We start from the raw sequence: 25,686 nt of genomic DNA, 5'->3' as shown, positions 1-25,686 counted from the left end.
GATTTGCAGTGGTATGATACTCCTTCCATTTCAATATGATCGCTTGCACAGTGCTCTTTGGGATGTTTAAAGTTTTGGAAATCATTTTGTATCCAAATCCGGCTTTAAACTTCTCCACAACAGTATCACGGACCTGCCTGTTGTGTTCCTTGGTCTTCATGATGCTCTCTGTGCTTCAAAACAGAACCCTGAGACTATCACAGAGCAGGTGCATTTATACTGAGACTTGATTACACACAGGTGGATTATATTTATCACCATTAGGCATTTAGGACAACATTGGATCATTCAGAGATCCACAATGAATTTCTGGAGTGAGTTTGCTGCACTGAAAGTAAAAGGGGCCAAATAATATTGCACGCCCCACTTTTCAGTTTTTGAATTTCCACAAAAATTTAAAATAACCAATAAATTTAATTCAACTTCACAATTGTGTTCCACTTGTTGTTGATTCTTCACCAAAAATTTACATTTGGTATCTTTATGTTTGAAGCATGATATGTGGGAAAAGGCTGAAAAGTTTCAGGGGGCCGAATACTTTCCCAAGGCACTGTATTTAAGCTATTTCTTGATTGAAAACAGTTGTGGCAGTAATCAGGCCTGCGTGTGGCTGGGGAATTTGAACTTAGCTTCTCAAAGATGTGATTAACCACAGTCAAAATATAAATTAAGGGGATAATCACTTTTTCACACAGGGCCCTGCAAGTTTGGATTTCTTTTTCCCTTACCTTCATTTAAAAACTGCATGTTGTGATTACTTGTGTTATCTTTGTCTAATATTTAGAATTTGTTTGGTAATCTGAAACATTTAAGTGTGACAAACATGCAAATTAATAGGAAATCAGGAAGAGGGCAAACACTTTTAGGGTATGTGCACACGTCCGGATTTCTTGCAGAAATTTCCTGAAGAAAACCGGAAATTTTCTGCAAGAAACCCGCATTTTTTTTTTTTGCGTTTTTTTTAGCATTCTGCAAGCGTAATTAGCTTGCAGAATGCTAAAGTTTTCCAAGCGATCTGTAGCATCGCTTGGAAAACTGACTGACAAGTTGGTCACACTTGTCAAACATACTGTTTGACAAGTGTGACCAACTTTTTACTATAGATGCTGCTTATGCAGCATCTATAGTAAAAGATAGAATGTTTAAAAATAATAAAAAAAAATAAAAAAATGGTTATACTCACCCTCTGCAGACAGCCGATCTCGGCGGCGTCCGTTCCTATAGATGCCGGTGTGGTTCAGGACCTTCGATGACGTCGCGGCTTGTGATTGGTCGCGTGAGTCACATGAGCGGTCACGCGACCAATCACAAGACAGCGACGTCACCACAGGTCCTGAACCACACCATCTATAGGAACGGAAGAGAGAGCATGCACCGGAGAGGCGGGAACACTTCGGGGGCCATCAGAGGGTGAGTATATCACTATTTTTTATCTTAATTCTTTTTTTTTTACCAATTATATGGTGCCCAGTCCGTGGAGGAGAGTCTCCTCTCCTCCACCCTGGGTACCAACCGCACATAATCTGCTTACTTCCCGCATGGTGTGCACAGCCCCGTGCGGGAAGTAAGCAGATCAATGCACTCCTAGGTGTGCGGAATCCCCGCAATTCCGCATTTTTAATGAACATGTTGCTTTTTTTTCCGCGATGCGATTTTTTCGCTGAAAAAAATGCAACATTTGCACAAAAAATGCGGAATACCCTGTAAATAATAGGAGGCATATGTTAGCGTTTTTTTCGCGTTTTTATCACGTTTTTATAGCGAAAAAACGCGAAAAATCCTGAATGTGTGCATATGGCCTTACACAACTGTAAGTCTTTTTATCTTTCCTCATAAATAAGATCTCCCGTGCCCTTTATCAGTTTTATGGCTATTTTATGTACCTTTTCTAATCTCCTTTCTATGAGCTGGTGACTAGAGTTGAACGAATATGTTTGGATTCGGTTGCCGAATATGAACTTGCCATATTGCTATCCCATTTGTGCCGAGTTTATGTTTGATGATCGGTTCCTAACATATTCTGTAATTTCTACTCCCATTGACGCCAATGACGTTCGGCGAATATTGCAAAACCAATATTCGCCAGTGATTGTAATCGGAAACGAATTTTGAAAAATTCACTCAACTCTACTGGTGACCACTGTAACCTATCCCTGGCCACAGCAGCGATGTGTTGGTCAATATGACTTCCAACAGTTAATGATGCAGATGCCCATCTATACTGAAAAGGAAGTACTGAAGACTGGCGGGGAACCCAGACAGCTATGAAAAGAGGGAGGCGAGAGATAATATATGAAGAGTAGTATTTATTTTATTATTTTTAAGCTCTCTTGGCATTTAAATAAAAGTATATAGAGGCTGGACAACAAATCTAACAATTTACTGCAAACAGATGCCCATGTTATCTTCCATATTTCATTCTAAAGCTATAAATTACAATAATGGGTAGACATTAAAGGGAATCGGTCACAAAAAAACCGCTATTAACCTGCAGATATAGGGTTAATCTGCAGATTATATAGTGTTACTAACCTGCATGGCAACTGCACTTAGCTTGAACGCGTCGTGGTGAGAATTAACTTTATTCTCCCCTGCAGCATTCCAGTTTCAGTCACGGAGGTGGCGGTTCAGTCACCGTTCTGAGTAAAGAGAGCGGCAGCTATAACTGCACCCCGGCCCTGACTGGCACTGGCTCCGCATTTGGGCTTTGTATATTCAGAGCAGTGACTGAACCCGCGCCGGCGCCGCCCTCGTGAATGAAATCCAAACACTGCCAGGGGAATAAAGTTCATTTTCTTCCTGCAGCGTTCAGCTAAGTGACGGCAAGTTAGTAACACTATTAACCTGCAGATTAACCCCATATCTGCAGGTTAAGGCTATGTGAACACGTTCAGGATTTTTTGCGGTTTTTCGCTATAAAAACGCGATAAAACCGCAAAAAAAAAAAAACGCATACATTAAGCATCCTATTATTAGAATGCAATCTGCAATTTTTGTGCACATGTTGCATTTTTTTCCACGGCGGAATCGCATGCAGAAAAAAACGCAGCATGTTCATTCTTTGTGCGGAATCGCGGGGATTCAGCACACATAGGAATGCATTGATCCGCTTACTTTCCGCATGCGTTTCACCCGCAGCACAGTTGCGGAATTAGCGCGGTAATTTCCGCGGCAATTCCGAACGTGTGCACATAGCCCAATAGCGTTTTTCTGGTGACAGGTTCCCTTTAAGTGCTTCTGATGAATTTTTGTTCAGGTCATCACAGTCCTCGGGATAAAATCCAGACCACTGATGGTAAAGGAGAGAATGTTGACCTATTGTACGTCCCAATAGAGAAAAGCAAGAGCTTAAAAAAAAGAAAAAAAAAAAAATATACAGGACCCATGTATCCATCAAAAGACTGCACGTGTCTAATTTGGGGGATTCTTCTTTATATAGTCATCTCTAATAATTACATTTCCCAATCACTTTTTCTTAATGACAAGCGACAGTTCAGGCCATTTCAGACAAGCACTGTTCCAGGGCAGCCATGCCATATATATTAGCCTTCTCTATACCTCCATGATGCTGGATAAGCTCTCTGCAAGGGGCGCTGATCTGAGCTAGCTGGGTGAGAAGGGCCTGCAGCACAGGCACTAGCGCTAAATCTACAGATTCTGGTGAAACCTTATCCAGAAGGCTGAGTATGCCTTGTAACCAGCCAGATGTAAGCACCAGAGTGCACAGCCAGGGCAGCAGAGGAAGGCAGGCAGAGAATGCTTGTACCCCCAGGAACCACAATTCAGAGATGTCTGCCCATGCCTGCGCATAGCCATCACTCAGGACAATATGTTGTTTTTCTTCATCGGGTTCACAGGACAGCACATGGCTATGGCTCAAGAACTTGATTACCGCCATAAAGAAATCCTGGGAGAAACTTTCCTGCACAACTGGGAAAAAAAAGAAATTGATTCAATTAGACCCAAGTCCCAGACTTTACAAGCTCAATTAAAGGGAACCTAACAGGATACACCTTTATTAACTAATTACAGAGCTGCACTTATCATTAAGCACTGATGTTAAGGCAAAGTTGCTAGGCTACTTATAAAAATCTGAATTTTAATCTTGTAATCCTGCATATTCCAATTAGTCTGACTAATGGACACGCATGGACTTGATGCTGAGCAGCCCAGCTAGCTGATATCACTCACACGTCATGGATAGAGCCTTTATATTGCCCCATTGCCTCTCGGCTTCCTAAATTACAAGTATAACCGGTGGCAGTCGCCGTGTCTTGGTCATTCACAGTGATCTGCCCATGTGCCACACAGTGCAGACCCAAAGTCTCACCAGCAGAGAGCTTCCAACTGCAGATGTGCTGTGCCGCCATGTATAGTGCGGAGCCAGCAAGTAGCGGCACATAGGCAGAAGTTAACTGTACACTTGCCAGTACCTCAGGGCTCAGAACATTCACACTTCTGCAGGCAACAGGAATCACATGTCCTATCTCAGTCACTATTCCTTGCCAACTTGTGATCTGCCTTCTGGGAAGAGTATTCTTTATACTAGGCACTATACAGTGATCAGTGTTTGCCTGTTGTAGGTCTTTCATCTATGGACAGATTAAAAGGTGTTCTCCACCTTTTTCAAACAGTTTCCACCTTATAAAATAATAGCAGCAGCTGTACTTCCCTCCAGTGTGGGTTGGCCTCTAGTGGTGTCGACTCTTCCAGGCCTTAATGTGACATTGTTACCTCATGCAATGCCTACAGCCAATCAGCAGCTGCTTCACGCTCCCCTCCTTCGAACCAATTATACATTCATGAGGAAGTAAGAGATCAACCACAAGCCTGAATTGGATTTGTCTGAAGGAGGGGGCACGTGAAGCGGCTGGCAATTAATAGTCAAGCAAGCCGCTGGAGACGACACCAACACTGCTGGAACTCCATACACACAGGAGGGGAGTATATTTGCTCTTATTTTATAAGGGTGAAAAATAGTTGGTTGAAAAGGAGTTGTCTGAGCAGTGAGTAATCCCTTTAAAAGGGGCTGTCTGATCAAAATACACTCTTCAAACAAATAAAGGAAACACTAAAGTACGACATCCTAGATATCACAGAATGAATTCGTTCAGTTGCAAATCTTTATTCATTACATAGTGGGATGCCTTGAGAATAACACATAAAGATGAATGTAAATCAAAATGAATATCCCATGGATTTGGAATGACCCTCAAAATCAAAGTGGAAAAATCAAATTACAGGCTAATCCAACTTCAGTGGAAATGCCTCAAGACAAGGAAATGATGTTCAGTAGTGTGTCTGTGTGGCCTCCACGTGCCTGTATGATCTCCCTACAACACCTGAGCATTCTCCTGGGGAGGCGGCGGATGGTCTCCTGAGGGATCTCCAACCAGACCAGGATTAAAGCATCAGGCAACTCCTGCACAGTCTGTGGTGCAACGTGGTATGATGTCTCAGAAGTGCTCGATTGGATACAGGTCTGGAGAACGGGCGGGCCAGTCATAACATCAATGCCTTCATCATGCTGGACCTGCTGACACTTCAGCTACATGATGTCATGCACCAGAAGGGTCCAGGGCCCACTGCACCTGCATATGGTCTTAATGGGTCTGAGGTTCTCATCCTGGTGCCTAATGGCAGTCAAGGTTCCTCTGGCTAGCACATGGAGGGCTGTGCTGCTCTCCAAAGAAATGCCTCCCCACACCACTACTGACAAACGGGTCATGCCGGAGAATGTTACAGGCAGCAGAACGTTCTTGACAGTGTCTCCTGACTGTCACATGTGCTCAGTGTAAACCTGCAATCATCTGTTATGAGCACAGGGGCACCAAAGTCAAGTCTGCCAATTTTGGTGTTCTCTGGCAAATCCCAATCGCACTGCACGGTGTTGGGCTGTACGCACAACACCCACTTGTGGACGTCAGGCCCTTATACCACCCTAGAGTCTGTTTCTAACAGTTTGAGTAGACACATGGATATTAGTGGCCTGCTGGAGGTCATTTTGCTGGGCTCTGGCACTGCTCCACCTTGCAAAGAGGAGGAGGTAGTGATCCTACTGCTGGGTTGTTGCCCTCCTATGGCCCCCTCTAAATCTCCTGGTGTACTGGCCTGTATCCTGGTATTTGCTCCATGCTATGGGCACTGTGCTGACACAAATACTCTTTTTTGCCACAGCTCGCATTGATGTGCCATCCTGGATGAGCTGCACTACCTGAACAACTTCTTCGTATTGCTACTGTACCTCTAGGGGGAGAGCAATGACAAAATGCAAAACGTGTCCAAAACACCCGAAAAGGATGTGAACAGAGAAATGGTCACCACCTGCAGGAACCACTCATTTATAAGGGCTGTCTTGCCAATTTTTACCTGTTTGTTCAATTTACCCAATGGAGATATGGATTCACAATCAGTGTTGCTTCATAACTGGACAGGTTGATTTCACAGTGCGATTGAATTGGAGTTACATAGTGTTGTTTAAGTGGTCCCTTTATTTTTTTGAGCAGTGTATATTGATGACCTATCCATAGTACATCTGACATCCGCGTGATAAAACATTAAGTTCCAAAAAAACAAACAAAATATAAATATATCACACACACACAGTGGCACATGATATACACTAAGCTGTAAGCAAACATGAAATTATATTAAATTTATACCGCACTAATTAAAAACTGACTAGTGTTAGATCCTACCTGCTCTTTAAATTAGTAGGCTATTAGCCCGGGATAGGCATATTTAATAAAGATTAGTTTTACGGTCCCATCAAAGAAAGGTCACCTTCTCATTGCTGGTTGGAACACATGAATTCACCAATTTGTGAGCTAAGTACCGTATATACTCGAGTATAAGCCGAGATTTTCAGCCCATTTTTTCAGGCTGAAAGTGCCCCTCTCGGCTTATACTAGAGTCATTGTCCCAGGGGGTGGCCGGGGTAGCGGCAGCTGTCAAATCATACTCACCTGCTCCCGTCGCGTCTCTGCACGCCCCTGCTTCTCCAGCACCCGCAGCTCTTCCTGTGTTCAGTGGTCACGTGGTACCGCTCATTAACGTAATGAATATGGACGCGACTCCACTCTCATAGGGGTAGAGCGCATATTCGTTACTTTAATGAGCGGTACCTGTGACCGCTGAACACAGGAACAAGCTGCCGGCGTCAGAGACCATCGCATCGGAGAAGCTGCCAGGGACAGCGCCGGGAGGGTGAGTATAATGGGGGAGGGTGAGTATAATGGGGGAGGGTAAGCATTGCGATATTCACCTGTAGCATCTTATGGGGCCATAATCAACCTTTATGCAGGATTATATGGGGGCACATGTCTCTATGGAGCATTTTATGGGGCCATAATCAACCTTTGTGCAGCATTATATGGGGCATATTTTAATATGGAGCATCTTATGGGGCCCATCATGAACTTTATGGAGCATTATATGGGGCTCCTGATTCAATATGGATATTCAAAAACACTTAACCTACTGAGGTCTCTATCAATTTCACTTTTATTGGTATCTATTTTTATTTTTGAAATTTACCAGTAGCTGTTGCATTTCCCACCCTAGGCTTATACTTGAGTCATTAAGTTTTCCAAGTTTTTTGTGGCAAAATAAAGGGGGGTCGGCTTATACTGGGGTCGGTTTATACTCGAGTATATACGGTATATTTTATATATCAGTAATGCAGTCTAAGTTTCACATATTCATTGTTTGCATACATCTCAGCATATGTAGAAGGCTGCTGTATTCTAGTTTGCCAATTACAAGCTCCGGACGTGGCTGGATGTAAACACACGGAAAGGAGCTGAATGTGCAACTCTATTCCACGACTTGTGTACTTTGCTGGGTGCTACCCAACGGCTCCTGCCCTCAATAGGAACCATTCGCAGCACCCAGCAGAGGCCACACTGAAAGGAGCTTTACTTTACAGCTTCATTAAATGTATTTATTATATTTGGCTCCGCCGGATAATGTAACAGCTGTTGTGTGCGGGTTGATTTTGATAACGCTGATTTTGATAACCTGCCTCACAGATTGATCATCAACATATTTTTTGACTGGACATCTCCTTAACAGAGGATTTCAAAAGATTTGGTTACCTGGAGAGGAAGCAAGTAAGCGACTCATCATCAGTCCCAGAGTGGAAAGGTTCGCCACCAGAATCAGTTGGCCTTCCTTTAGCAGTTTTTCAGGAAGAGACTGCATAAGAAGTTTCAGAAGGGTGACAAAGCAGCTCTCCTGACTGGTGGATGTGAGACATAATGAAAGAAACAAATTATACACTGTGTACTAATATACTAATATAAAAGTGCCCCACTAAAAGTGGAGAGGTTACAGCCATAAATATTTTGCAGAATGGAAAAATTAAAATTAAGAGCAGATACAGCTTTGATTACAAATCATTAATTTGTCTGATTAATTTCTATAGATGTATGAGGACAGGTTTGTTTGTGGGACAAGATGTAGTTTTGAATGCTACCCTTTAATTTAATAGATAAGGGCTTGATTCATCAAGACAGGCACACCCACAAACTAATACAAAGCCCATTCCAGACATGTCATGTGGTCATCCAACCACATGGTGGTAGTATTGCAATTACCTGCTGACATGTTAAACGGGTTGTTCAATTTACAAAGTTCATTTTAATCAATAGATCTTGGAATAATAACTTCCACAAAGGGTCAATTTTTGAGGATCTGGAGGAATTGCTCCGATTTGATTGCTTTCAAACAACAAGCCCGTGACCTTAGGGGGAGGTTCCTGGAAAGGGGCTTGCCCAAAAAGATTTTGAGTGACGCATCAAGAGAGGCCCTAAAAAAAGGGACAGAACTAAATGACGTGCCTCTACCCCGGATGTGATAAGAGACTAATGAGATTAGATTTATAACTACATTTGACAATGGTGCCCAACAAGTGAGATCAATCCTGCAAAAATACTGGGAGGTACTAAAATTAGATTGGGGATATAATTACATCTGACCCCAAGATTACATATAAAAAGTCTTTCATAGCAACACAACAGGAAAGCACGAGATCAGGTCCTTTATAAATTGCTGGAGCGAAGGTGCGATATATAAAGAAACATGTGAACGTGGCTGCGAATCTGTGGGCAAAATAAAACATTTAGAAGGGTTAGTTGAACACCTCTGAGAAAGTAAGAGAGAAGAAAAAAAAAAAAAAAGACCCTCACTGTTAACCTAGAACATTCTGGAAAAATGTCAGTACTTAAATGTATGGGTATTAATAAAGGTGAAGAAACCACCCATGAGGGTGTGTGAGGGGGAAGGATTGGGATAGCTCTATCCTACAGTGCGAAAGCAAGATGGATCTACCACCTTAAGACAGGGTCTTGAACGGAAAGCTTAACCTTTAGTAGTTTCACCCCAGTATGGCCTAATAGGGTTATGTAGTTAGGGAGAGATGACGACGAGTGGGGGTAAAACAGTGTCAGCCAAATAGATAGCTTTCTAAAAGGGCCTTCAGAGTATATTCTCTCCCCTCATTCTATAAGAAATAAGAATATATGTATGAGGATTTTTTAACATATCCCCTATGCCTACATAATAAAAAGGTCTCCACCTTGTCAACATTTACACATCTACATATATTATTATATCCTTCACTTACAAATATTTATCAATGGTCCATTTTACCTATGGGTACATGTCCTTTTTTGTGCATGAAGTTTGTGCTGGCAAGTCTATAATGGACTTCTGGCTGGACTGTATAAAAGAGGACTCGTATATATTTACTAGATGTTTCCAGCCAGCTAACGCTCGGCACGCTCATTGCTATCTAATTAACGCTGCTGGTGATTAAACTACAGTCATGGCCAAAAATTTTGAGAATGAGACAAATATTAATTTTTCCAAAGTCTACTGCTTCATTTTTTCTAATGGCAATTTGCATATACTCCTGAATGTCAGAGTGATCAGCTTAACAGCAATTACTGTACTTGCAAAGTCAATATTTGCCCAGAAAATGAACTTTAACCCCCAAAACACATTTCAACATCATTGCAGTCCTGCCTTAAAAGGAGCAGCTAACATCGTTTTAGTGATTGATCCATTAACACAGGTGTGGGTGTTGAGGACAGGGCTGGCGATCAATCAGTCATGATTAAGTAAGAATGACATCACTGGACACTTTAAAAGGAGGCTGGTGCTTGATATCATTGTTTCTCTTCAGTTAACCATGGTTATCTCTAAAGAAACACGTGCAGCCATTATTGCACTGCACAAAAATGGCCTAACAGGGAAGAGTATCGCAGCTACAAAGATTGCACCTCAGTCAACAATCTATCACATCATCAAGAACTTCAAGGAGAGAGCTTCCATTGTTGTCAAAAAGGCTCCAGGGCGCCCAAGAAAGACCAGCAAGCGCCAGGACCATATCTTAAAACTGTTTCAGCTGCCGGATCGGACGACCAGCAGTGCCGAGCTAGCTCGGGAATGGCAGCAGGCTGGTGTGAGTGCTTCTGCACGCACTGTGAGGCGGAGACACTTTGAGCAAGGCCTGGTTTCAAGGAGGGCAGCAAAGAAGCCACTTCTCTCCAGAAAAAACATCAGGGACCGACTGATATTCTGCAAAAGGTACAGGCAGTGGACTGCTGAGGACTGGGGCAAAGTCATTTTCTCTGATGAATCCCCTTTTCGATTGTTTGGGACATCTGGAAAACAGCTTATTCGGAGAAGAAGAGGTGAGCGCTACCACCAGTCTTGTCTCATGCCAACTGTAAACCATCCTGAATCCATTCATGTGTGGGGTTGCTTCTCAGCCAAGGGAATTGGCTCACTCACAGTCTTGCCTAAAAACACAGCCATGAATAAAAAATGGTACCAGAATGTCCTCCAAGAGCAACTTCTCCCAACCGTCCAAGAGCAGTTTGGCGCCCAACAATGCCTTTTCCAGCATGATGGAGCAACTTGCCATAAAGCAAAGGTGATAACTAAATGGCTCATGGAACAAAACATAGAGATTTTGGGTCCATGGCCTGGAAACTCCCCAGATCTTAATCCCATTGAGAACTTGTGGTCAATCATCAAGAGACGGGTGGACAAACAAAAACCAACAAATTCTGGCAAAATGCAAGCATTGATTATGCAAGAATGGACAGCTATCAGTCGGGATTTGGTCCAGAAGTTTATTTAGAGCATGCCAGGGAGAATTGCAGAGGTCTTAAAGAAGAAGGGTCAACACTGCAAATATTGACTTGCTGCATTAACTCATTCTAACGGTCAATATAACCTATTGGTACTCATAATAGATTCCAATTATATTTCTGTATGTGATATAAACATCAGACAAACACTAATAAAAACCAGAGGGCAGCAGATCATGTGAAAATATAATTTTGGTGTCATTCTCAAAACTTTTGGATATGACTGTAAAAGTAAATAATGACAACATTCAATAGCGCTTACGCAGGTAGTAAATTAACTTAATGAAGTTAATAATAATAATCATTAAAAATCTGAATAATACTAAAAATACATTTTATTCACAGTGTAAAATCAAAAACAAACTGGATTCAGTAAGATGTGCGTTTTTTATTCATTCCATCATCTAAACAAATTTCATAACGAAACATAAATTAAGTAAAAATTTCTCTGTAAACACAATTAAATGTATAGTCATTTTCAAAGATCTTTCCTTGACTTCTACCAGGTACAATTTAATGTGTGGGGGGTGGGATTGTGTGTCATAATGTGGGGGGGGGGGCGGGGGCGGGATTATGTGTGGTAATGTGGTGGGGGGCGGGATTATGTGTGGTAATGTGGTGGGGGGCGGGATTATGTGTGGTAATGTGGTGGGAGGCGGGATTATGTGTGGTAATGTGGTGGGAGGGCGGGATTATGTGTGGTAATGTGGTGGGAGGGCGGGATTATGTGTGGTGATGTGGTGGGGGGGCGGGATTATGGGTGGTAATGTGGCGGGGACGGGATTGTGTGTCATAATGTGGTGGGGGGGGCGGGATTATGTGTGGTAATGTGGTGGGAGGGCGGGATTGTGTGTGGTAATGTGGTGGGGGGAGAGAGAGAGGGAGAGGGAGAGGGAGAGAGAGAGTCAGAGAGAAAAAAAAAACAAAAAACCCATTGACTTGCATTGGGTTTCGTGTTTCGGTCGGCCCCCCGACTTTTCACAATAATCGGCCGATTTCACACGATCCGACTTTTGAGAAAGTCGGGTTCCACGAAACCCGACTCGATCCTAAAAAAGTAAAAGTCGCTCAACCCTAGTTAGGAGTAGTAAGGCTATGTTCACACACACTGTTTTTCCAGCAGATAAGCTCCATTTTACAGTACCAGCAAAAGGCATGAGGTTTCAGGAATCTCACGCACACCGCTTCTTTTCTCCTGACTGAAGTTGACACTGACATTTTTTATATCTGCAGCACATCAATTCCTTCAGCATTTTTACATCAGGTCTTCACTTAAAGCAATGAGGAAGTGCAAAAATCCTGGAAAAAAAAAGTTTATTAAAAAAACAAAAAACAAACAAACATACTGTTGGCAAAAGTCATCCACACACAAAAATTGCAGCTAAAAAACACTGCAAAAACGGATTTTCTTTTTTACTGCCAATAGAGTTAAGTTTTAGCTGTAGAAAAAAACCCAGCAAAAATGCTGTGTGTGAACATTGCCTAACAGGTATTCATATGGTACAAGTTTTTTTTACTTCGACTTACAGATACACTTTATAAACTCATTTCTTCTAGCCAAAACCAGGAGTGGATACAGAAAATAAGGTAAAAGGAAGACCTTACACTTCTCTTGTTTGCACCAACTCATGTGCGAGTAGCCTTCAAGGGGTTGTCTACTTTATCTAACAATTGTGACTGAACCGGTCAGGAAGTCAGCACTAAGAAGCAAATCAGAAAGGAGTAGATCGGTGCACAACATGAAAAACCTAAATATATTAGCAAGTACCAAAGTCATATTCACATATACATTTATTAAATTAAATTAAAAGATAACAGACAAAAGCTTTACATTCTCAGTACAAAAGGTTCTTAAAAAAGCTAAGGTCAAGGATCCCATACCTACCATACAAGGCTTGGCTCCGTCACCACTAGATTGAGGAAAACCCCACAGCAGCTCTGAAGACTCAGTTGGACCTCATATTTTCTTTCTGCGGCCAGATCTTGCTCGGAGGAGAAGATCTCCCACTTTTGCTGGTAGTATTCACAGAGAAGGGCAGGAACTCCTTCAGAGATTAGTATTTTCCGTGGAGCTTCTTCAGCACTCAAATGGCACAGAGCAGGAAGCAGGAACCTGCGGAAGAATAAGATGTATGGTGACTTAGTGCCACCGGGCATCGAAAACAACAAATCAGGCAGAGGCATGTTACAAACACACTGAAATGAACCATTTGTCCAATAAAGCTTTTAAGAAGACCTCCAAATTTTATTCCAAGCTCTAGATCTGGCAGATCTTGTTAACCACAGAAGGCATCAGCCGTGTCCACTGACATTTGCAATTGGTAGACTGCCAAGAGGCAGCAGTACACCACAGGCTAGGCTCTCACACACGCTGCAGTTTCTTTTTCTGAATGATGGACACCCAAACCGATATCAAGAAGACACTGACACCATAGGAGGAATCAAGTTTTTGTTCAGTTCTTCTGTTTATAAAATGGAACTCCAAGTGTTAGTGCAAGGTTGACTAATAAGATCTGTTGGTTTCTACTGAGATGTTGGGAGTTGTTTTTTTTTTTTTAATTAAATGCCCTGCAAAAACACATATTTGTTATTGCCACGTTTGTAACGACATGTACTATAAAACTATCTGATTATTTATTGTACAGTGCCAATTATACTGCAAAAAATCTCCAATATTGCATTTTAAACGTAAAGCAACAGTGTGCCAAGTATCCCCATGAATTTTAAGTGTAGTATAGACTTGAAATAGATATGAGAAAAAAAAAAGGAGGAGAAACAGTCCACTACTAAAAGGTACAACTTTATTATATTTTAAACAAGGCACATATGAGATCAGAACCTGTGTGTGGCTTGCTTACCCTTGTCCTTTTACATTTGGGTCTGCACTGGTCTCTATCACGTCTGGGTGATGGTCATTTTTTCTCCTCATCATTCAACACCTATCACGTAATTACGCCTAACAGATTCTTATCTCATATGTGTCTTGTTTAAATAATAATAAAAGTTGTACCTTTTAGTAGTGGACTGTTTCTCCTCCTTTTTTTCTCATGTCAATGATACTGTATAGTGAACTCCATGAAAGACGTTAAAAATCTATTTCAGACCAAATGTTTCTTGTTCATGCCTCCTACAAAAAAAAAAAAAATTATAAAGTGATCAAAAAGTCTTATGTACCTAAAAATGGTACCAGTACAAAAAAAAGATATACCGTATATACTCGAGTATAAGCCGAGATTTTCAGCCCAAATTTTTGGGCTGAAAGTGCCCACTCGGCTTATACTCGAGTCATGATCGGTGATGGGGTCGGCGGGTGAGCAGTCATATACTCACCTGCTTCCGGGGCTCCTGTCGCCCCCCCTGCCCGTCCCACGGTCTCCGGGTGCCGCAGCCTCTTCCCCTGAGCGGTCACGTGGGACCGCTCATTAGAGAAATGAATATGGACTCCACCTCCCATAGGGGCGGAGCCGCCTATTCATTTCTCTAATGAAGCGGTGCCGGTGACCGCTGATAGAGAAAGAGGCTGCGGCACCGAAGACCAGCTGTCCGGGGGAAGGAGCGGGACGCCGGGAGCAGGTAAGTATGTCATATTCACCTGTCCTCGTTCCACACGCCGGGCGTCGCGCCATCTTCCCGGCGTCTCTCTGCACTGACTGTGCAGGTCAGAGGGCGCGATGACGCATATAGTGTGCGTGCCGCCCTCTGCCTGATCAGTCAGTGCGGAGAGACGCCGGGAAGATGGCGCCGAGGAGCTGCAAGCAAGAGAGGTGAGTATGTGTTTTTTTTTTTTTTATTGCAGCAGCAGCAGCACAGATTTATGTGGAGCATCTATGGGGCAATGGTGCAGAGCACTATATGGCAGAGCTATGGGGCAACGGTGCAGAGCACTATATGGCAGAGCTATGGGGCAACGGTGCAGAGCACTATATGGCAGAACTATGGGGCAACGGTGCAGAGCACTATATGGCAGAGCTATGGGGCAACGGTGCAGAGCACTATATGGCACAGCTATGGGGCAACGGTGCAGAGCACTATATGGCACAGCTATGGGGCAACGGTGCAGAGCACTATATGGCACAGCTATGGGGCAACGGTGCAGAGCACTATATGGCACAGCTATGGGGCAACGGTGCAGAGCACTATATGGCACAGCTATGGGGCAACGGTGCAGAGCACTATATGGCATAGCTATGAGGCAACGGTGCAGAGCACTATATGGCACAGCTATGGGGCAACGGTGCAGAGCACTATATGGCATAGCTATGAGGCAACTGTGCAGAGCACTATATGGCACAGCTATGGGGCAATGGTGCAGAGCACTATATGGCACAGCTATGGGGCAACGGTGCAGAGCATTATATATATGGCACAGCTATCTATGGGGCAACGGTGCAGAGCATTGTATATATGGCACAGCTTTATGTGGAGCATCTATGGGGCCATAATGAACGGTGCAGAGCATTATATATGGCACAGCTTTATGTGGAGCATCTATGGGGCCATAATGAATGGTATGGAGTATCTATTTCTAATTTTGAAATTCACCGGTAGCTGCTGCATTTTCCACCCTAGGCTTATACTCGAGTCAATAAGTTTTCCCAGTTTTTTGTGGCAAAATTAGGGGGGTCGGCTTATACTCGGGTCGGCTTATACTCAAGTATATACGGTAAATAAGCCCTCATACAGCTGTGTTGATGGAAGATTGTATAAAACACATGGTTCTCAGAATATCTGACAAATTATTATTAGAAAAGCATAAAAGCCAAAATCAACTGATGCCAAGGGGTTAAAGAAGCACTCCCATCAAATTACATGAAATTGCATTCAGCATATTATATAGCACTGTGTTCGTACAATTGCTGATTCTGCCTTTCTACCCAGTTAATTCTTCTCTTTTCCATTAGGCATATGGTATCACGTGATAAAAAACTGACTAGCTGAATCCTTCTAAGCTTTATGTAGAAACTGAGGATCAGTTTTCCCTGTACAAGTCACTGCACAAGTCCCTGGTAGGGGAAGGAGTGGAGCAGCTGGGTCAAGAGTTGAAGAGGGGGATGATTTGTGCAGGGAGAGAAAAAAGAGGAATTAACTGGGTAGAAAGGCAAAATGAGCAATTGTAGGTTCACAGTGCTGTATAATATGCTGCCTGCATTATATTAAGAGGATAAACACTTTGGTGGGAGGAGTGCTTCTTTAACATAATATTCTTCTCAGTGGAGAAAACCTGTTGCCAGCTGTGTTGGGCAGCGTTTATTGTGTAGCGGCTGACAACAATTGAATGTTTGTGAAGGAGTAAGTCAGAATTCTTTTGGTACCTTATCGCATCGCCAGGCCACACTGCACCCCAGCTGCTGCTCAGTAACGCCATCTGAGGTGCTTCCTTGAGTTGCTTCCTACAAGTAACTCCTCGCTGAAACCATGTTCGCATGTAATGTACAAAGAAAGGCAACAGCTGGATGACTTCCTGCCTAAGACATGAGGTTTCTTCCGCAAGCCAGGCTCCAAGTAACCTGACTGATGCCAGTACAAAAGGATCCTCTATTTTCTCCCAACCCACCTGAAACACAAGACAATTGTCAATTAAAACAGGTCGAAAGCAGATTAAAGAAGGCAATAGAATAAAAGACAAATGCCCAAGTTTACATACGGCTAGCAGAGTCAGATATGGCCTCACATAAGGTATGGCCATGTGCAAGCTTATGTTAGACTAGTTATGCTACCTTGTGTAAAGCCATGTCCGTGTGCAAGCTTACATTACTCTAGCTGTGTTCGATATGACGTCACGCGCAGTATATACTGAACAATAGGGCATACCTGCTGTAAATAGTACATAACGGCTGCACAGGCCTCCTGCATCACTTGAAGGAGCTGCAGTTTCTGCAAATCTCCTAGCATTGGATGTCCCTCCTCTTTCGTACATTCCTGTATACCCATCTCGACCAGGGCATAACAGGCTGTGGCAGTAGCTTGTCTTGAATCCAGAGGCATAGGGTCTTCCAGTGCCATCCTTACCTCCACACATGCCAAGTTCACCAACAGAGACAAGAATTTAGATTTTTCTCCTCTGCCATCAATCATGATCCAAGATGATCCATAAACATTTGAGAGGCATGCTGCAAGCTTAAAGGCTGGGTCACGTTGGGCTACGCTAAGCTTACTACTCAGAATTACAAATAAACCTTTAGATAGATGTCTTAGGCTGTTTTCTCCCCAAGATGTCTCCAATAGAAGCGGTGATGGAGGAAGGAACACAGGAAGGATTTCAGCTAAGTGGAATTTATGACTACCACATTCAATTCCAAAGTCCTCACTAAGTTTAACCAGCAAACACTGAAGTTCATTGCGGCTTTTCTTCCAGCACTTATCTGGCAGGGAGGTGAGCAATGATGTAAGTATTCTAAGGGCATGTGTCCATCCATGGTTCTGCTTCACATAAGCCTCACACAAGGATGAAAGAGTTCCACCAGAAACTAACTGCTTTGCCCCCTCAGTAGAGGCAAGGATGCCAACAAGACATTGGTATGCATCTTCCACCATAGAGGTCAAGACGTTGTTGTCTTCCTGGCAAGAGATATTCAACGTTTCATTCAGAATTGGAATTTTGTTGATAACCTGTGGATGTGAAGCAAGAGATGGGTCTGTGCAGAAACAAGCCAAAAGAGTTAACCCAAGGCTTCGAAACAAGTACTCCGGGCAGCCATCAGGTGTAGTCTTTGTAAGGAAAAGGCGATTCGGGAAGGAGAAGCCAACTGCATCAAAAATCCTGTATCGTGTGCTGTCATCCAGTTCCTGAGCTCGAGCACATTTTGTTACCTGAGGAAAGCAATAAAAATGATAGTTTTACCACTGAAAAAAAGGAGCAGTGTTAAATAATTTAAGGGGTATTCCCAGCCCAATATGTAGTAGAAATAATAATTATGCTAACCCCTTAGTGATCGAGACAATTTTGACCTTAATGACCAGGCTAATTTTTACAATTCTGACCACTGTCCCTTTATGAGGTAATAAATCTGGAACACTTCAACGGATCCTGGTGATTTTGACACTGTTTTTTCGTAACATATTGTACTTCATGTTAGTGGTAACATTTTTCTATATGACTTGTGTTTATTTATGAAAAAAATTTGAAATTTGGCAAAAATTTTAAAAATTATGCAATTTTCAAACTTCATTTCCGTACCCTTAAATCAGAGAGTGGTGTCACACAAAATAGATAACATAACATTTCCCACATGTCTACTTTACATCAGCACAATTTTGGAAACATGATTTTTTTATGTTAGGACATTATAAGGGTTAAAAGTTGGCAATTTCTCATTTTTACAAAACCATTTTTTTTTAGGGACCACCTAACAGTGAAGTGAGTTTGGGAGGTCAGTATGACAGAAAATACCCAAAAGTGACACCATTTACTAACCCTTCAGGTGCTTCACGAGAGCTAAAGCAATGTGGAAGGAAAAAAATAGCATTTTACTTTCTTCACAAAAAATTTACTTTAGATCCAAACTCTTTTTCTTTTTTCCACAAGGGTAAGAAGAGAAAATAGACCACAAAATTTGTTGTGCAATTGGTCCCGAGTACGCCGATACCCCATATGTGGGGGTAAACCACTGTTTGGGCGCATGGCAGAGCTCAGAAGGGAAGGAGCGCCATTTGACTTTTCAATGCAAAATTGGCTGGAATCGATGGCGAGCACCATATCGTGTTTGGAGACCCCCTGATGGGCCTAAACAGTGGAAACCCCCCAATTCTGACTCCAACACTAACCCCAACCTTAATCCCAACCCCAACCCCAGCCCCAACCCTAACTGCAAAGAATGGGAAAAAATAAAAATAATAAAATTAAAAAAATTGTATCTAACTGAGGGGTGACAAAGAGGGGTCTGATGTACCTTTTTTTTTTTATCACTGTCATAGGGTCCAATAGGAAAAATCTTGTATTGTTGCCGGGTACTGGCCGGCAGATCTCGGTGGACCCTCTGCGAATGCGCCCGCCATTTTCTTACAGGAAGATGACGCGGAGGGCCGGGGGACGGAGCAAAACATACTGGAATTACATTATGTGGACATATCCTATAGGTTCCTTATTATTTTACTACTTCAAAGTCTTCCCTTCTTGACCACTATTCTGGACAGGAGCTGAGTAATTAACCCCTAATGTGCATCAACAACATGTTTATCTCAAGCAAAATGTCCCAGTATTTATTGCAAACATCACTTTTTATACTTTGATGATTGCCCCACATTCCTTCTGTCTCAGTCATATGGGTGAGATCTCCAGCTTTTCAGTCATGGTAGGTCAATTGCCTTTTGGAATTCTCCACGCCCACTGGAGTATAATTCCTTCCCGTCATTGCAATCTCTCAACACACCCCAAGTTTGCGCAATGACGTTCAACTTTCTGTGCATGTGCACTGAATCTGGGCGTATGTCCCAGCTTCTTATCCTATGTGCGCATGCACAGGAGCCGCTGAGAGTCAGTGACCACATGACAGCGTGATCTCTCACAAACTATGGGCTTCACTGTGTTCCCGCTCACCACGCTCAGGAGCATGCGCACATAAGATGTGAAGCTGGGGCATACTCCCCGATTCAGTGCACATGCCTAGAAAGCTGAGTGTCATTGCGCAGCGCAGGGTCTGCTGGGAGATAGCGGTGAAGTAGAGAATGCTAATACGATGGGCGTGGAGAATGTCAAAAGGTATTTGACTTATAAGCTGGAGATACCACCCATATGACTGAATCAGAAGGTATGTAGGGCAATAATCAATGTATAAAAAGTGATTTTTGCAATAAATACTAGGACGTTTTGCTTGAGATAAACATGTTATTTATTCAATGAGCATCACCAACAAGACATTGGGGGCAGTTTAATAGCAAAAAAGGACGTGATAGGTTCCATTTAATGACTGGGTCTAAGATCCTTCATCAGGGAACAATTTTTTTAAATTTATTTTTCCTTTCCATGTTTCAGTAGCCATATACGGTATATATATTTTTTTTAACATACCTTGCCCCACAAGAGAACCTTTTTTTTCTCTTTAAATGTGTATTTTATTCTACTGTAAAAGTGGAAATGCGGTTAGTCCAAGTTACAGGAGAAATCAGCTCCTAACAGTGACAAATCAGCGGCAGAGCTAGTCTGCTGTGCTATTCTAGTATATAGAAACCTGTTTACTTCTCTCGATATAGTAAAGGGTTTTTTTGCACCAAACAATAGAGAATGTTTTAAATGAAAGCAATAACAATTACATAAGGATCTGCTCCTGGGGTCCCTGCAGTGATAACGTGGCACCCACATAAGGATCTGCTCCTGGGGTCCCTGCAGTGATGACGTGACACCCACGTAAGGATCTGCTCCTGGGGTCCCTGCAGTGATGACGTGACACCCACGTAAGGATCTGCTCCTGGGGTCCCTGCAGTGATGACGTGGCACCCACATAAGGATCTGCTCCTGGGGTCCCTGCAGTGATGACGTGACACCCACGTAAGGATCTGCTCCTGGGGTCCCAGCAGTGACGACGTGGCACCCACATAAGGATCTGCTCCTGGGGTCCCTGCAGTGATGACGTGACACCCACATAAGGATCTGCTCCTGGGGTCCCTGCAGTGATGACGTGACACCCACATAAGGATCTGCTCCTGGGGTCCCTGCAGTGATGACGTGACACCCACGTAAGGATCTGCTCCTGGGGTCCCTGCAGTGATAAAGTGGCACCCACATGAGGATCTGCTCCTGGGGTCCCTGCAGTGATAACGTGGCACCCACATAAGGATCTGCTCCTGGGGTCCCTGCAGTGATGACGTGGCACCCACATAAGGATCTGCTCCTGGGGTCCCTGCAGTGATAACGTGGCACCCACATAAGGATCTGCTCCTGGGGTCCCTGCAGTGATAATGTGACACCCACATAAGGATCTGCTCCTGGGGTCCCTGCAGTGATAATGTGACACCCACATAAGGATCTGCTCCTGGGGTCCCTGCAGTGATAACGTGGCACCCACATAAGGATCTGCTCATGGGGTCCCTGCAGTGATAACGTGGCACCCACATAAGGATCTGCTCCTGGGGTCCCTGCAGTGATGACGTGACACCCACATAAGGATCTGCTCGTGGGGTCCCTGCAGTGATAATGTGGCACCCACATAAGGATCTGCTCCTGGGGTCCCTGCAGTGATGACATGACACCCACATAAGGATCTGCTCCTGGGGTCCCTGCAGTGATAACGTGGCACCCACATCATTTGCCTCAGCGGTCAGGTGCTGTACAGGCAAAAGATGGATGAACCGTCATCATTTCAGTGGGCATCATTGCAGTGAAGACATTGAAATGGTTATGGAATGGTCATGTCACCAAGAAAGGACATCTATGGACAAGCCTATAATCATATGATGATGGAAACTGTTATCAGTGCAGGATATGGAATTTCTGAGGATTTATGCTACACAAGACACAACTTCAGCAGAAGAACAGCAATCTTAAGAAAATTCATTACAATTCTGATGGTACTATTCCTTACCAGGAGCAATGCTGCAAACAACTCACTATCATTCTTTGCTGCTCTAAGAACTTCCAAGCAACGTTCCAGGGCAGAATTCTGGGCACTGCCATCTGCGGGCATCTCCGCCATTATTCCAAATTACTGAAAGAACAAACACCTAGCATTAGCCATTGATAAATTACCAGCAAACAGAACCTTTCCAATGTGATCAGAATAGAGGAGCGATCGATGTTAGTAGGTCGGCATATGAAAGACCAGACCCATAGTCTTCAGGCATCGGCCTGGCTCAGCACTCCAGGTACAATACTCAGGGAGTCTCTGTGTGGAGTGGGGGGAAAAGCTGAAATGATATCATGAAGACCCCCACTCTGAGGTGGGGGATAAAGGAGCTTTCTTCATGTTACCACCCCTCATATCGCCCATAGGAGAGGACATGTACTCTTATGTTCTGCATGGGTCCGACCTTATCACATTACTCATTTTATACACAATGCAACACCAATGTAAAACTGTGTGACGATGCCCACAAATGCAAAGTGTGCCAGGTGGCACTATCTCGATGCCAGCATGTGGTATATTAAGAATATTCCATCATTCAGGCTTTATATTGTGAAAACTGGCAGCAAACTTTAACCAGAATCAACCCTATATGGAGCCACAAGACCAACAGTAACCGCCGGATTATTTTCTTGTTTTTATAAATCATTAATATACAGAAGATACCGAATATCAGAATGTTTATCAGAGAGCTACTTCTTTTTCCTCCTGAACTGATCAATCTCACAATTCTCAATTCATGGCTAAAATCTGATTTTTCTATTACAGAGAAAGGAAATGACATTTTGTGTTTATAACGTTCTTGACGTTACTTCATCGCGCGCTGCAGAGAACAGCAGCAGGGGAATGGGGAAAGGTGAGCATTGGATTTATTTTTTTTAAATCAGTGAGTACATTGTGGTGGCCGAGTAATATGGGGGCCACATTGTATCCCATTGAGCACCACGGGGTGCCTATTATACTATACCGAGCACCACAGGGAGACCGTTATACTATATAGAGGACTATGGGGTGCCGGAACAAACATTACTGTTCTCAGTACATTGCCCGGTGAAAGCTGCAGATATGCTCCTGATAACACGATATTAGGCCGGTTTCACACGTCTGTGTATTTCCGGTACCGGAAAAAAAACGGTAGAGGAGATATCCGTGTCCGTGTATTCGTGTGTGCGCTACATGTGCCACACGTGTGCCGCATCAGTTCCACATGGACATCCGCTGGGAAAGAAGCGCTATAGTAAGCGCTGTTCCACGGCGGCAGGTGCTGAAGCCGGCTCTCATCATTCTGCCCTGCTCTGCCGGCAAGCAGAGGAGAATGATGAGCGATATATTAAGGTCTGAACAACAGCAGGTGGTGGCTTTTGGGACTGTTACCCCATCTGCTGACACCTGCGATCGTTTGGAAATAAATGAATGGAAAACCTGACGTCGGTTCCTTCTATTTTATTAACCAACCAGACAAAATTCACAGCTGGGGGCTGCAACCCTCAGCTGTCAGCTTCTGCAAGGTTGGTTATCAAAAATAGAGGGGTCCCTACGCTGTTTTTTTAATTATTTAAATAATTTAAAAAAAGGCATGGGGTCCCCCCATTTTTGACAACCAGCCTTGCTAAAGCTCACAGCTGGGGGCTGCTATTCTCAAACTGGTAAGGGGTCATTCGCCCGACTCTTCCCACTTGCCCTGTAGCGGTGGCAAGTGGGGTTCATATTCATAAACCCACAGTTTAGTAATGGAGAGGCAGCCATAAGACACCTATCCATTCCTAATCCTATAGTTGCAATGTTAAATAAAGACACGGCCAGAATAAAGCCTTTTATTTGAAAAAATTACACAGACACATGTTCTAAATAAAACAATACTTACTGCCACACCTAATTCCCCAATGCCCTCAATCTCCTGTAATAAAAGTAAAATAATAAACCAACAATATACCATACCTGTCCGTCGTTGGGTCCCACGCTGTAATCCAAGTCTGGGGACTAAATAGTTTTTAACCTGGATGGTGCAAAGATGCGACCATCCCAGCTGAAAACCACTGGTGAATGAGCTGCAGAGATCGCAGCATCAATCACCAGCGGTGACATCATCGAGACCGGGTTGAACTGCGGACCGTAGGAAAATGCCAGTGATGACGTCACCGTTGATGAATGATGCTGGACTCTCTGCTCATTCACCAGTGGTTTTCAGCTGGCATGGTCGCATCTTTGCACCATCCAGGTTAAAAACTATTTAGTCCCCAGACTTGGATTACAGCGTGGGACCCAACGACGGACAGGCATGGTATATTGTTGGTTTATTATTTTACTTTTATTACAGGATATCGAGGGTGTCGGGGAATTAATTGTTGCAGTAAGTATGGTTTAATTTAGAATATTAAAGGAGTCTGTGTAATTTTTTCAAATAAAAGACTTTATTCTGGCCGTGTCTTTATTTAACATTACAACTATAGGATTAGGAATGGATAGGTGTCTTACAGATGCTTCCCCGGTTACAAAGCTGTGGGCTTGATGTCACCTGAAAGGTGACATCAACCCCACAAATATTACCCCACTTGCCACCGCTACAGGGCAAGTGGGAAGAGTCGGGCAAAGGGACAGAAAAGGCACATCTAATAGATGTACCTTTTCTGGGCAGCTGCGGGCTGATGTTTTTAGGCTGGGGGGGGGGCTATATCAGTGGCCCCCAAGCCTGAGAATAGCAGCCCCCAGCTGTGAGATTTAGCAAGGCTGGTTCTCAAAAATGGAGGGAATCCCATGCCATTTTAATTATTTATTTAAGTAATTAGAAAAAAAACAGCATTGGGACCCCTCTATTTTTGATAACCAACCTTGCAGAAGCTAACAGCTGAGGGTCGCTGCCCCCAGTTGTGAGTTTTGTCTGCTTGGTTAATAAAATAGGGGGAACCCACGTCGGGTTTTTCATTAATTTATTTCGTTATATCGCAGGTGGCGGGTGAGGAATACCCTGATCATCTGCTCCTGCTGTCACTGTTATCAGCAGGTGTCTGATGATGGGAGTAATAGTCCCAAAAGCCCCCACCTGCTGTCATCGTTCTGACTTTAATATAACTCTCATCATTCTCCTCTGCTTGTGCTGATCACCGGCAGAGCAGGGGAGAATGATGAGGCCATCTTCAGCACCCGGCGCCGGGGAACAGCGCTTACTGTAACGCTTCTTCCCAGCACCGATGGGTGTCACACTGATAACATCCATGTGTGTTCTCCATGTACACGTGTGCGGGACGTTTTGCTGTTCGTACTGACGGCATAAAATGGACATGTCAGAGTATTCTGCCCACGGACACACAGTCCATGGAAACACACTGACATGTGCTCAGACCCATGGATTTGAATGGGTGTACGTGTGAAAACTGTCACCACGAGTACCGGAGACAGGGACATGTGAAAGGGGCCCATCATCGGTCCTCAGCCGGTGTAAAGAGGCCGGGAAACAGCGCAGGGAAATGCAGCAGCACTGCTTCTGTGCGATATGTCGGCATTGGCGCCCATTGTCTACCACCAGGGCATCAGTGAGGTGCTGCGGGTCTGCAGCCTGGTCTGTGGCAGTCCATGGCGGGAGTCTGACTGCACGCCACTTACCGACCCCCCGTCACTCTCCCCGCCACCACCGCACGGCCCGCGGCATCATCTTCCGGCCTGCAGTCACCACATAACTTCCGCTTTCTGGCTCCTCCAATGATAGAGGCAGCCGGAGTCCCGGGCGGCTACCATGGTAACTGACGCCATGCTGGGACAGTGGAGGAAGCCCTGGCAGCAGCTGGATCCAGCACTTCCGGGAGGAGGAGGAGGAGGAGGAGGGGCGGCGCGGGCTGAGGACAGGGGGAGGGGCTCCGGAGCAGCACGGCAGGCAGCGCTCCATGTCCTGTGGGTACGGGCACTGTGCGGGTACGTATGGCGCTTGTCCTGTGCGTGTCTATGTGGGACCCCACACTGGGGGATGTAGCAGGGTG

General features: G+C 44.0%; 2 protein-coding genes across 2 annotated transcripts in view; one reads left to right on the top strand and one right to left on the bottom strand.

Annotated features, from left to right (window-relative positions):
• Positions 1-2,293: 2,293 nt before the first annotated feature.
• NCDN (neurochondrin) lies at positions 2,294-25,578 on the bottom strand. The gene is made up of 7 exons (XM_077295807.1): positions 25,316-25,578; positions 21,677-21,799; positions 16,971-17,969; positions 16,472-16,713; positions 13,045-13,272; positions 8,097-8,239; positions 2,294-3,930 (listed from the first exon to the last, which is right to left on the bottom strand). Exons 2-7 carry the CDS (start codon positions 21,785-21,787, stop codon positions 3,494-3,496), a joined length of 2,160 nt encoding a protein of 719 aa, XP_077151922.1. The 5' UTR covers positions 21,788-21,799; positions 25,316-25,578; the 3' UTR covers positions 2,294-3,493.
• The window catches only part of KIAA0319L (KIAA0319 like), a 202,265-nt gene continuing 202,083 nt past the window's right edge, over positions 25,505-25,686 (top strand). The window contains exon 1 of the mRNA XM_077295806.1: positions 25,505-25,621. The gene's annotated coding sequence lies outside the window, so the exon portion shown is untranslated. The remainder of the gene's footprint in view (positions 25,622-25,686) is intronic.

The sequence above is a fragment of the Ranitomeya variabilis genome, chromosome 3 (genome assembly GCF_051348905.1).
Source record: "Ranitomeya variabilis isolate aRanVar5 chromosome 3, aRanVar5.hap1, whole genome shotgun sequence".
Lineage (NCBI taxonomy): Eukaryota > Metazoa > Chordata > Amphibia > Anura > Dendrobatidae > Ranitomeya > Ranitomeya variabilis.
Note: the sequence above shows the minus strand (reverse complement) of the source record. Positions and strands in the feature narration are given on the sequence as shown.

Bases quoted from the DNA above. Each gene is read 5' to 3' on its own strand.
- NCDN (XM_077295807.1), bottom strand. From the start codon at position 21,787: ATGGCGGAGATGCCCGCAGATGGCAGTGCCCAGAATTCTGCCCTGGAA. The intron at 13,273-16,471 runs GTACCAAAAGAA...ATTCTTCCGCAG, and splicing joins TGGCCTGGCGATGCGATAAG to GTTCCTGCTTCCTGCTCTGT. The intron at 3,931-8,096 runs GTAACCAAATCT...TTTTTTTCCCAG, and splicing joins CTTACTTGCTTCCTCTCCAG to TTGTGCAGGAAAGTTTCTCC.